Here is a 14,261-nt window from a genome sequence, read left to right on the forward strand (position 1 = left end):
ATTAGCTGCGTTAGAATACCATCTGAAGCTATTAATTAAGTTATTAGTCACGAGGCTCGCGTGGTTGCGTGGAGAACCCCTTCAATTACACATCGCGATCCTACATTCCCTCCCAAATACCTAGCCATCCCCTCAAACTTTATAATCACTCTGGCAGACATTTTTTTACTTTTCTTCCCTACAACCACACTATAAACTACTTCCCAGGCCCGAATAGCCCATTACAACAACTTACAGCTTCACTGTTTATCGTCGGCCATATTGGAAAATTACGTCACCGACACTAGCTCCGCTAGTGGTGACTTGAGTTTCGATAGGCAGGACGACGCCGTTGGTCGGAATCTAGCAAGTTGGGAATGGGCCGCCAGATCTCTCAGAAAGGACAGGGTGGACCGCGGACAGGATTTTCCGCCCGAACGATGGGCTCTCACCTGGTTCCTGCGGTACTCCAAGACGGACATCTCGAACAACTGCGCGTTCTGGATGCCGATGCCGCAGAATGTGAGGTATCGGCGGAACAGCTCCTCGTCCTTCGGCGTGAACTCGTCCGAGCCGTCCGTCTTGTTGATGATCTGCGCCACTCCGATGACCTCGTCCTCCCGATTGCAGATGGGCATGCACAGGATCAGCTTGGTCATGTAGCCGGTCCTCTCGTCCATCTCGGGATTGAACCGAGAGTCCTGAGAGCGAAGAGAGAAATTTAGAAACGCATGGCAAACAATTAGACTTATTGAAGAATGGCCCTTATCCCCTGGAGTCCCAAGCATATTGACATTACAATAACTTTATTCCTCAAAATACAAATGAGGCTTGAATTATGCAATTAATTATTAGGCCTACAATTATTGCCTGCAAAAATTAGACACTCTTTGATACTTTCGCCTCGTTTTAGGGCGGCCGACTCACTGTTTTATAAATAAAGGTTAAATTCACCCAAAGTGTGAGTGGTGTTCGCTTTTGATGTTATATGACATAATTTCCTGCCCAACTGTTGGGTATTTCGCATAAAATTTGTTTCAAAAAATGGAATAAATAATAAATGTTTTTGCAGTAATCCATTGAGCCATAGAATTTAAGGTTTTAGATTTAGTTGGGATTTGTGTTATGGTTACGGGCACATTTAGGGTATTGATGTTTGGGATTTAGGGGAGTTTCGTAAACCCAGAGCTTAAGTAAACTTCATTCATTCATTTATTTTTCTGGTCTCTCACAGACTGCGTCGTGTGGATATTTCAGACAAACGTTTAGCGCTCTCATAAGTGATCTTTGCCTCATAGCAGACACAGGGCAGTAATGTCACCGCTGCCGTGCAAGTGCTTCAAGTGAAATAATTTCGTAACAGACCAGGTGTAAGAGGACGATATTGAAGAACATATGGGTAGTTAAGGTGAAAAACGAGGCGTTATACAGAAGAATAGCCGAAATAAGGATTATTAATCGCCTTACTTATAGGGTACAACATAAATTAGGGGAAGTCAATGGAAAATCTACAAGAAGAACTCAAAGTGCGATGAATTTAGGGAAGATCATGAAGGATATGGGGAATAAAAATGAAATTGACGCCATATAACTGACATGGAATAGGAAGAAACGGAGGAGTGCAAAACACCAACATATGTGAGCATGTATACATATAGGTAAAATCTCTAAAAATGAGCCCGATATCAAATGGCCTTCAGTCACGCAAAAAAATAAATATCTATACTCTATGAATGATGATTTTCGAAAAAAATATTATCCTGTAAACTCAAGGGAATTCCACGACCGCAATAGAACCTCAATATTCATTCATTTAGATGTTTTGCTCTTAAAATATTTTACAGTTGATAACCACCAGAAAGGTAGTCTAGTGGGTAGAGCATTGGCTGCTGATAGAGGGGTCCCACTTACGAATCCCAGGTGAAGCCTTCGGACATCTCGAAATGAGAAAAAGTACTAAATGACTCAGGGAAAGGAACTGACCCTCATTAACCTGAATGAGCGAACTCGCACGCCTATATCCTGGTCCGGGGTAAGCACTAACCTCAGCTAACCAAACCAACCTTCAGGTTGAATCACTGATAAATTGAATCTCTCAGTATCGTCACCCGTGTCTCTGGATCGGTGTTACCGGGTAACCACACTGGTCTTGTTTTCCCAGAGAGACAATTCTATACGATTAACCTTCCAACGATGCTACTCAATGCATGTGATTAATGAAAAACTGTCAGAAAGAATCGTGACAACAAGGAGAGAGGGATTTGTTTTGACAACCGCAACCGCCGACGCGTCCGTCGTTACTGACAAGGATCATCTCAAATTATGACTCCAAAATTTTCCCACTCAATTTTTTGTTTTTATGGATTATATGTAGGATTAAGCCCGTGACACTCTGACATCCACATAACACGTAGAATTCCGTGATGGATGAGTATGAAGCCGGCAAAAATAAAACATAGCGCGCGATCGATTTGCAGATACGAGATATCGTCTAATAAAAGTGTTGGAAGGAAAAAGATCAAAGAATTTTGATTTAGGATTCACTCAAAAATACCAAAACGATTCCAAAAGCGACGAAACATAAAAAAATTGATTTAAAAATATTTTCGTGCAACATTGCTTCATAAAAATACGTCAGATCACATAATTACACGATTGACAGAGTGTACGTAAGCGCATTAATTAAATGAGACAATTTTTATTGGCACACGATGAAGTGAATTTGGAATATGAACGAAATATTCATCGTCATATATGATTAGCATTTTTTTCTTCGAACCTAATTTAAAGGCAACTCCATCGTTCAATTGGAAAGAGAGGTTTCAATACGCTGAATGAACACTGCCAGTAATACTTGAAGGCTTAAGTGCCCCTCCCACTCTCATTTTAATGATTTATTTACGGCATATTTAATATTCAACGGCTTTTTTAAAAACTGAGAGGCAAAATCCTTGGCCAATTTAAATATAAATGAAATATATGAAGTATATTTTTTCAGAACTCTTGGTGTTCAATTAAAATTCCATAATGATTTAAACGTGATGCAGGAATTTAAAGGCATTGAACGATTTGAAAAATGATTTATTTCTGCTTCCATTGCATTGTACCTTGTTAAAGTTGGAATATTTTGCTCAGCACGCTATTTGCCTTCGGATAATTAGCTTGTGTAACTAACTTCATTTTTGGCTAGACTGAAATTCGTAACATTTCTACTTACTTTCTTTTGCGAGATCTTCTGTCGCTACAGTTCAGGAGAAAAATAAATTTCCAAATTTAAGAGATAATTATTTGTTAACATGGTAAACAAATAATTGTAATCAATAAAAAAATGATTGAAATTTAAAATACCGCTACCAATTTCCCTGATAGCTGGTTTAAAAACGTATGGCTAAGGTTTGATACAAGTTGATCAGATTTCCTTTTAGTAGAAGGTGGCGGAAAGTTCTAGATAGACGGTTCTAGTTAACAGCTCGTTAGTTGAAAAGGAAAATCAATTATTATTGGTCACAATATCTCATGTATTTAAAAAAAAGTATGATTAAAGGGAGCCTAAGTAATTTTCTCTTGAATCCCATTCATCAAACCCAGGATTATATAGCCTTACTTTGGAAGTAAATTCCACAATTATGTTTGCATAACTAATTAAACAAACAAATACGCTAATTTCAAGTTTATTCAAGTCATAATGTCTCAAAGCAAATGAACAGACAAATATTATGCCTTTATAACTTGCAATATGCATGAATTTGTAAGGTTAATCTCACGTCATTTTCAATAACGAGCACATGGCCACAAATCATCTACGACCTTTATGAGCATTATTAGCATTATTGTTTTGATTCAATACTATTAACTTTGATTCGATGCAGTAAGCTAATTTGATTGTTTCATTAGTGGTAAATCTTAGGCAAAAGGCTTCTTTTACTCGAAGTAGAGAGAAACGGTTTATTACCAGCTTTAAGCAACAAATATTAATGTGATGATATAACCAATGAGTTTTTAAATAATGAGATCAGATAACCAATGAGTCCATTTCTGAATTAAACATGAAATAAGCTCCATGAGCTATTCGTGTCAGAACTCGATAAATTAGAATGATAACGTGAATTGAATGCGCCACTCTTTTTTGTCCATGATGGATGCGCTAGAGCATCGGCCATGCATCTGTTTTAGGGCTTCAAGTACCCCTAATTCGCCTTCCAAACACGCTTTAATGGACTAATTTAACATTGCGCAGAATTTTTTAAGGCTTAAAAATTAGGTCGGTAACTTTATTAACTCGAAGTAACCACTAGGATATAGCTTCCATCATGCGAAAAAACATCTATTCCCGGTATTCACGAGAACAACACTAAAATATCCATGGGAGTATGCAACACAGAGCACGTTTGTGAAAGTTATATTGCATACATGCACAGGATTTAGAGAAACGATATGCGACAGCCTTGTAGCCGAACTTGCCTTTTCGTCGAGGTAATGTCCAATTGAACTTTTGAACTTGAACTTGAACGCATTTAGGCAGGATTATGCAAGAGGTCAGGCAGAGCAGAGAGAGGAAGAAAATAATTCTTTTCCTATATGCCTATTGATCAAAAATGTTCATGGGAATGAGTAGGAATTACGTTGACTAGTGGGCATGGAATGACGAAGTAGACATGGTTTTACTGTTTTAAAAATTATTAATAATTTATAAACATGGAATGGTGTCTACATTAAATATAATTGGCGGTACATTTATTTAGCCGAAATATGTAATATGGTTTTGTTTTATATAAAATGGGATTCAGCGGACTGAATGAGAAATATCTAATTTGTATGTGATACTTGATTTGGTAGATACTTACATTTCCTATTAATTTCCATTTATTCCAGCCAGTTAGCTATTTTTTCAAATAAAAAATTGTAATTTTACAGCAGGCTGTATTTTTTACCTAGTTCTCTCAGTCTCAAATGGTATAAAGAGAATACTATTATTTGAGTACGTATTAATTTAAACATTGTAATGAGGGTAAAATGCGGTAGCCACCGTATGTTTCCGTGAATCATTTCAAGTGTGCATGGCGGCGACAATAGACGTTTCCTCACCTCGTAAGCGTTATTGATGTTCACCCCTTGCTTCGTCTGCGCCACGATCCCTGCTATTCCCACTCCGAACGGTATTCTGTAAGGGCAGTGCTGCCTGGCTCTCCTGAGCGCGTCGTCCAGCGGAGTGTCCACGCTCACGTCGAACAGTTTGGCGGCGAGGGAGCGCGCGCCCCGTGGGCCTCGCGCCAGGAACAGCGAACCGCGGTCGGCCGAGGTAAGCAGCCCCACGTTCACGAGGATCTTGTAGCAGAGAACGTCCAGGTCCAACTCGGTGGCCACGTCACGCACCAATTCCATGAAAAGCTCGCCTGCGATAAGAAGAAAGAGGGGATCGAGATTACTTTCATAAATAGCAGATTGAGTTCTTATTTCGCGGGTGGCAATTGGTGAAGATGGGTGGATAAACTGGTAGAAAGTATCAAGAGGATTATGTGATTGCAGGATTGGGAACATGATCAAGGGAAGATAATATAAAACCGTTGTGCGGCCACCGTCATATTTGAAAGTAAATTGGTTACTTGCACTGTCATAGCACTGCAGGAACAAGTGACTTTGTACGCAGTCACGCGCACGGGTGCAAAGTTAAATAAACCAACGGATGAAGTTCACCATGAAAATATATTTGACTTGACCGGGATTCGAACCCGCATCTTCCGATTGCCGGTCAGGTGTGTTTGCCAGTTACACCACCAAGCCATTTTCTCAGAGCGAACTTCGGGATGAGTTTTACGGAACAATATCGAATTTACCGAACAAATTTTTGTCCGGTAAAACCCATCCCGAAGTTCGCTCTGAGAAATTGGCTTGATGGTGTAACTGGTTAACACACCTGACCGGCAATCGGGAGATCCGGGTTCGTATCCTGGCTTAGTCAAATATTTTTTCATGACGAAATTCATCCTTTGGTGTATTTGCACGGTTACAGCATGCAAGTAGGGTGGAGAAATTGGAAAAAAAAGTATCAGGTAGCAGCATTTAATTACAGGATTAGGGACAGGACATTGGGAAATCTAAAGAAAACCTTTGTTCGGCTAGCACTGTCACAACGAAAAGAAACCTGGCCTGCTGAGAATGCCCTTGAAAAGAAAATGGATTTTTCTGAGATGGATGATGGTAAAAACAAGAGGAGATAGGATTAGGAATAAGGCAATGAGGGAGATGGCAGGAGTGGTTGAGACCTCAAGGAAGATGCAAGAGGGAAAGATGCAATGGTTCGGTCGAATATTTTAAGAAGGGATGACGAGTATGTGGGGAATAGAATTTCAAATTTGCAGGTAGGAGGGTAGAGGGCGAGGGGAAGACCAAAGAGGAGATGGAGGGACTGTGTCGAAAATTATTTGAGGGAGAGGGAAGTGACTTGGAGGCGACTAATAAAGAACTGCAGACCCAAAATGGGAAAAGATGCAGAGAGAGAAGTAGTAAATAAAGATCTTGCTGGCTTGACACATTCCAATGGATTATGGTGTTTGTGAAGATAATTGTTTCTTCTGATGCTGAAATTCCGGATTTCTAGAGGTTAGGGAGCTAAATAGTTCCTTAATAATTGGGATATTGGCAATACAACCACTACCCGGAAAATTCACACTCGTTTAAGGTGATATGTAAATATTATTATACGCAAATGGTGCGTGACTTGACGAGAAATATTCCGATACATTTGAGCGCATTGTTAAATTTTAGACTTGAATGATATGATTGGCGTCATTTGAGTGGATCATTGAATTGACGATACATCAAACCAGACAAATGAACGATGTTTATGCTGAAAGTATATTAATTTATAATGGACGCATGACATCGATATCTGTATTCTACATAATCATGTTAAAGATGGTAAAAATTAGAGTCGATTAAAAAATTCATTATTGACTAGTTATTAGGAAGATTTAAATTCAAAACCTTCCTGAAATATCGATATTATCACTTAATTATTTTTTCTCTCTTGTTATATTGACCACTTTTAATACATGTTATAATATTTATAGCCAACGTTTCGATTTACTTTAAACCATCGTCAGGGCTACATGTATTATCACATACATTGCGAAAAAAATGCATTGAGGTGTTAGTGTTAAAATTTAATTAAGTTCGCGAAAACAGTTTGTTTTTCTCTCTCTTTAGTATGCCAACTCAATCTTTTAACCCTACCTAAGTAATACCGGACGCATATTTCTTATGGAATGGTTCCGACAAATATCCAATCCCAAGCATTTCCACTCGAGTAACGCGTTAAATGGTCAATTCGGTCGATCCATAATCCTTGCTAATGTCATCAGTATAGTGTTTAGGTCATTAATGACTGGGTTCTGTGCTTAAAATGACGATTTTCAAGAATAAAGTATCAAAAAACTTGAAACATCGACCTCGGTTACCGAGCCTCAGGGTCCCGCGGCGTGTAGCTCAGCCTTGACTCGCGATCGAAAAATCGCTCTCATTTCCTTCGTCGCAGACTTTTTTCCAAGATTTCTGCTTAGAATTCTTGAGGAATCTCTACTTTACACCGTGATGTGAGTTTCCCGAGTTATATATTTGGTAAACGAAAGATAATGTCTACTTTATGTCAAATTTCACGTGAAAAACGGGTCCGCCATTTTGCGTTGTAAAACCAGTCAAGTGAGAACCAAAATCTTCAAAATTCATGGAAAGTATAGGCGAAGCATCAAGTCAAAGGAATATTGCGTTTTTTATTCCATAAAAATCATGCCAACGCAGCACCACCTGCTTTAATTCAAAAGTTTCTGAAGAAAAACGAGACCGCGCGTGTTTTTAAAAAGTTGGTCATGTTTGGGCCACTGTATCTCAGTAACGGATCGTATTGATGTAAAATGGAACATACATCTATAGTTGGTAATCATTTATAAGTATTTACGCCATGTTTGAAATCTCTATCTCAAAAAACGTCATTTTGGACTTTTGTCCAGCTTTTTTCGATTTCAGCCCACTGTGCGACGCGACGCGGATGAAAACCTGGAAGACTTGTATTTTCACAGAACATTAAGATGGAGTCTTTCTTGCCTGCGGGGATATTCCAACGGTCCCCACTCTAGTAATTTTAAATTAAATTATACTAATAGCTATAACGTATTTAATTACACAGTAATACTGATATATGGAATAGAAAACTGATGTGGTGGTTCTAGTTCGGTACTTTTTTCAATCCGTATCGAGTAGAATTTTTGGCTTTTGAATGGATTTCAGTCTTAATTTTTGACGTTTGATGAGAGTTTGAACTTGTAAAGTAGTTAAAATACCTCACTTGAGGTATAAAGCTCGATTTTTTTACCTCATTATTTCTCATTTTCATTAAATATAGCCATATTTTCATTCCCCTCTTAGATATATTCATTGCCATAAAGCTGTTTCCTTTCTTCTAAATACTGGTGGAAGCCAGGAAAAAAAATAAAATACAAATTCTGTATTGTATTTGATTAGATGGTAGAGTCTTTATAGATTCTCGGAATAATCAGAAAATATTTTTTGCTTAGACCCATGGACTCTTATGGAGCACTATCTAAGGCTGAGGATTTTTCGCGGTTTCTGAGTAGGAAGCTGGTTACTTTCGCTCTACGAAGAGATAAAACTACAAGCCAGAGCATTAGTCTGTCGATTTAGCGGTGGAAAAGCATAATTTCTTGGGAGGGTAAATGTGTTTACAGGCTATATTATCTGGTTGCTTTAATAAAAATGACTTTTGTGGAAAAAAATGAGGCTCGCATTTGTAGAAAATGACTACCTTCTCTCCCATTTATCAAAGGCAAATTAAGCTGCTTTTGAGCTGGAAGATCAACAGGGAACGAGAAGAGAAAAGCCTCATAAATTGGCCGTGAAAGTCAAGACTCGAGGGATTTATTTGCAGTCGCTCGCCTTTCCCGCCCCTACATTTTTTATATTTCTACCGAACTCTTTGCGCGTATTTCGCGAAAATTATCATCGAGAAGAGATCTTGCGAAAGGGGTTTTTTCTACCAATTCTACAGGAATTCTCAAAGAATTTCATTGAAATTAAAAGCTATTCCAATACTTATATTAAGCTGGGAAGTATCCTGGGAGTTAATGGTTATTTTTTCCTTTCACTGTAAATCGTGCAAAATTAGTGAAAAGCAATGGTCATTTCAATTAATTATAGATTACTAAAAACTTGTATCAGATGTATCACAAAATTTCTACCGAACTCTTTGCGCGTATTTCGCGCAAATTATCATCGAGAAGAGATCTTGCGAAATGGGTTTTTCTGCCGATTCTACAAGAGTTCTCAATAAATTTCATTGAAATTAAAAGTTAAACCAGTACTTATACTAAGCTGGGAAGTATCCTGGGAGTTAATGGCTATTTTTTCCTTTTACTGTTACTCGTGCATAATTAGTGAAAAGCCAATGTCATTGAAAGTAATTCTAGATTACCAAAAACTTGTATCAGATGTATCGCAAAATAGGTAATTTCCTTTTTCTGCTTTAAAATTGGCGTACCATGGTTTAACTGAGAATTAAATCAAGCATGGTTTCACAATACGGGGGAATGTTAATGCCATGTACCAAAAATAATTAATAAAAAAATAAGTTCATCAAATTTTGCATGTTAAAATACATATTAGAGGAATTTATATTGAACATGTGCACAAAAATTTAGGCATTTTAAGGTTAAACTAATTATACAGGAATATAATTATGCCAGATAGCTTTCCCCGTGACAGCTTTCGAAAAACGCATTCTTTAAGAGGGATTCAAAATCTCAGGGCAGCTAGAAATCTTGTACCTAGGAAATATACCATTTATAGAAATAACACATTCTAAGTGGTAGTACCAGAAGTATCAATAATTAACCACGTAATTTAAGTAAACTTACGAAAAAACGAAATTAATGTAAAAATTAAAAGATTGTGATTTAAGAATGACATTATTCACGATATATGAAAACGGTATTGAGTTGAAATACGGATAAATATGTAAACACGGTTGGATAATGTTATTTTGGAGTGCATTATAATAAAATTACAATATTGTATGCTAGGTATTTAAATTGTATAGTTTTTGTTCTTTAGTATGCAATAGGGTACTGTAAGTAAAAAATGGAAAATGCTGCTAAAATTATATATTTGCATTATTTACCTGCCTACAAGTCCTTAACGGCTTAACGGAGAACTAAAGATTCTTTTTATTTTGTAAGTATGAATATTTTGATTGATTTTTTTTGTTAATAAAGACTTTATTTTTGAAGAAAGCACAAAAATTTAACCAGCCTATCACAAAAGAATTCGCAGCATATTAATGAGAGGATAAAAACTGCGATACATTAGGCGTTTTGGACATTTTCTACGATAGTATGGAATAAAATGCACTTTGTAGGGATTAACCTAATAAATATAAATATCGTTTAACTCGGTTTGAAAAGAACACTTAACTAAGATCTTTTAAGACACTAATTACGGTATTTCATGAGTTCATGATATTTTCTAGCTTCAATTCCAGTGAAACTAAATTTTTCCATTAGCAAAATGTATTTTAGTGCATTAAGAGAACAGCTGTACAATTTATTTTTTAATCGTCACAATACTTCATACATGAATGGGAATTAGGATAATAAACCACCGAAGGTGGAGCTGATGGTATTGTGCACGTATTTCGACGTCTGAATCCAGGTATAAAAATCAAAAAGTAAGGCAGCGTATATTTTTTTCTCTTATGATCGCCACAAAGCTTTCTCGATTAGGCACCGTTTACCTTGGAAATCGCTCTAGACGGAGACCAATCGTACCCGAATCCTCTCGTGTTCAAACAAGTGTAAATCCGCAAACGCCGAGAAGAAAAAGAATTTCCCGGCGCCCTCTTAATATCTCGCTCCTCGCCGACGAAAGAGCGCGCCTTTTTTGAAATTCAATGGGCAGCACAGGGCGTCAATTAGGCGACCGATTCAATAATTCAGCCCCGAGCCAGCCAATCCCCCCATTTGATTGAGCACAAGGCGGCAGAACTTAAAAAAAATATGATTAATTTTATTTTTCTTGGCTTTCTCTTATGTTCCCCGTCTCATTTTCTCCAATCGAGGGCAAAAAATGTCCCTTGGGTGGGGACAGGATTCCTAGAAAAACGTCTCAAGACGACCACGCCCAACTTTGGGTCGGGAAAACTTTCGCTAAGGAATGGGAAAGAAGAAGAAGAAGAAGAAAAAATGAAGTGAATAATTGACGACTACCGTATATGGCGGGGGAGAGGTTAGTGAGAGAGAAGGGACTTGAAAAAAAAGGACGACGGGAGTATACCGCTAAAAATTTGCGCACCATCTTAGAGCAAGATCCTTGCACTCCTCCTCCCCAGACCCTTTAATCTGCCAACGAGACCTTTGACACCCCAGCCTCAACCCCCTACCCAATCTCGGAAAAGCACAGAAGGGGTTGGCTCATTTAAGTTTAATGCAAAGTGAGGAACAAAAATTGGACCCACGCGCGCGAGAAATCAGGGTAAGGATAAAAAGACCAAAGGGGAGGTCACTCTTAAGTGGAAAAATTCTCCCTCCCTCCACCCTCCCCACTCACTCCCAACCCCTTTCCTCCCCCCTATCGCCTTCTTCACCCCTTTGGGCTTCCTAACAGTCTCCCACCCCCCCTCCCCCCGCTTACAGACACGCGCGCACACATCACATCCCCAAATTCAACTTGGCTTCCGAGAGTTCAAAAAGCTTTTAATAAGTAATGATTCATAAAATATGAACGCACCACTTCTTAGAGCATAGAGACGAAGTGGAGTGGTGGCTTATTAGGGAAACTTCGTTGCGAAGCCCTCCTTCCTTCGAGGAAACGAGGAAAAGTTTGAGTTGACGCAGCCGCTTAGAGCGGGAGGGAGCTAGTTAGCTAGGTACTCGCTCGCACATCCTCTCATGTCCTGTGGTAGCATAAGCACTGGTGCTGTCACAAGGACTTTCAGAGCTCGAAAAATACTCAGGATTTTTCTCGGTAAAACTCATAATTATGGTGACTTTAATAATGCTAGCAAAGAGCGGCATTTGAAAATGTGAAGTGAAAATTGCTTTTGGTTCGAAGGATTAATGTGGCAAAATTAATGCTATTTTAGTTTTCTGTGGTCTATAAATCCAAATAGAAACAGGTAGTGCAGTCATTGGACTTCAGTGGAACAGATAGGTGGACAATAAAAAAAATCTGATTCAAACTTTTGTAAATATTTGTCAACATACACAAACGGAGCCCAAATATGCTGAATTTATCCATTCAAGAAACATTTCGTTCTTTCCCGGCGTATGGACTTAGTGAAGAGTTCTCGGGATCGCCACCGGGTCAAGAACTCCATAGCTGCCAACGTTTCGATGTCCGACTCGGTCATTGTCCTCAGGACTCACAGCTTAATACCATGTACAAAATACCATGTGCAAAAAATATCGTTGACCAAGTCGGACATCGAAACGTTGGCAGCCATGGAGTTCCTGACCCGGTGGCGATCCCGAGAACTCTTCACCATTATCCATTCAACGCCGCGGAAACCTTTGAACGAACATTGTTACGGGTCATTCCATTGACAATCACTATTCGAGCATTGCTGAAAATTGGTTAGTATTTCCAAAATGGTGGTTTTTTGCACATTTTCTGCGTCACTTTTTTTCGGAAAGGAATAAATATAAACTGATGCATAACGATCTATTTTTCAGTACGTACTTTATTTGAAAATACCGACAAGGTAACCAAAATATTGTTTTAGTAGTTTATTATTGAAATAAAATAACTCTAATTACTAACCGCTGCGCCGAACTTATCCAACTGTGTATTTTCCATATCTTTATATTTCCTCTATATTTGGAGCACTTACGCGAAAAGCTCTCTGCAGAGCCTTCAGAAATACTTATGTCATAGTACAAGCGCTTTCGAGATCAAGCATAAACTCTATCGTTGAATTTCCAAGTGTTTACCCTTGAGAAATTCTGTTTGGACTCAAAGGATAGCTAGAGTAGAGTAGAAAAGATAGCTTTTTCAAGTCTAAGAGAGGCTAATGAATATGTAAGAACTTTCTGAAATTATGGAACTGAAGCTCTCGTACCGCTTTTGATTTACATTATAATTTTCCATAATACTCTGAAACCTTGAGGTACTATGCTAACCATTATTAACATACCCCCACGTTAGAATTAATATACTCGTACTAGTAACTTTACTTTGCAGTTTATAGAGATGGAGTTTATCACTGATGCTAAATTAAAATGCTTAATACGCAGCGTATTCTGTGAAGGCAGCGGTTCCCAACCTGTGGTACGTGTACCCTTTGAGGGTCCGAGACGAACCAGTAGGGGGTACGCTGAAACAATCGGTAATGGCGGACGCCAGGAACTATGTATCTCTTAACGAGGTAATGTGTATACAAAATGTGCACGTAGAATTTTTGGGGGTAAAGCATTAGTCATTTACAAATGGAGGGGTGCGGGAGGAAAATAAGGTTGGGAACCGCTGTCTTAAGGCATAAGGATATCCCCAACCAAGAATATTGCGTCTTCTTGTATCTACGGCAACTGAGGAATAATATACTCTCACGCATGGAGCATCCTGCATTACAAGGAGGCAGGAACTACGTCCGGTGTGGGAACACAAACTTAGTTTACTTAGTATTTCTCAAAGCTGGAAGTTCGCCCTGTGGATTAACTTGGAAGCGGTTTGAACACTTGGGGAATGCTGTTATGGACTCGAGGGATATCCATTAAAGCTTTTTCATATCCAGGAGAGGCTAGTCAAAGGAATAATTATTCATGGTCATCCTTTTCGCTGATTATAAAATAAAAACAGAAAAATTCTCATTTTCGGCAGATCAGAGGTAAACTTTGAGGAAATTTTACAGGGTTGGAGAAGATTTCCTGGAAGATCAGACCAAGGTTTTTTCCGCAAAAGAAATTTTTTAAACTGATTTACGATTGCCATAAAACTTAAATAGCTATGTGCGCTAGAAAAATAAAAATACAGTTCATTTTATGGAGCGTTTAGCTCCGTATTTTACATGGATATCTGAAAACCTTGAATAATTTCGTTGCTTTCTTCGCTCAAACGAGTCATATGCAATCAAAACTTCCCCATATGCCTATTCTACTCTCATATTTAAAATATGCTCATGGGTGGTCTTATTGTATTGAGAAAACTTCGCAAATTTTTCGCGATTCCAAGAGTTCGACAGAAATTATTTCAGCATTCAACGCAGTTCTACGATCAACGTA

General features: G+C 38.4%; 1 protein-coding gene across 2 annotated transcripts in view; it reads right to left on the bottom strand.

Annotated features, from left to right (window-relative positions):
- LOC124154553 (cGMP-specific 3',5'-cyclic phosphodiesterase-like) overlaps positions 1-14,261 on the bottom strand; it is a 304,329-nt gene that overhangs the window by 56,474 nt on the left and 233,594 nt on the right. For both annotated transcript variants that reach the window (XM_046528364.1, XM_046528363.1), the window contains exons 6-7: positions 5,065-5,372; positions 432-680 (exon numbers count right to left, since the gene is read on the bottom strand). In XM_046528364.1, the coding sequence (XP_046384320.1) occupies positions 432-680; positions 5,065-5,372 (557 nt within the window). The remainder of the gene's footprint in view (positions 1-431; positions 681-5,064; positions 5,373-14,261) is intronic.

The sequence above is a fragment of the Ischnura elegans genome, chromosome 2 (genome assembly GCF_921293095.1).
Source record: "Ischnura elegans chromosome 2, ioIscEleg1.1, whole genome shotgun sequence".
NCBI lineage: Eukaryota > Metazoa > Arthropoda > Insecta > Odonata > Coenagrionidae > Ischnura > Ischnura elegans.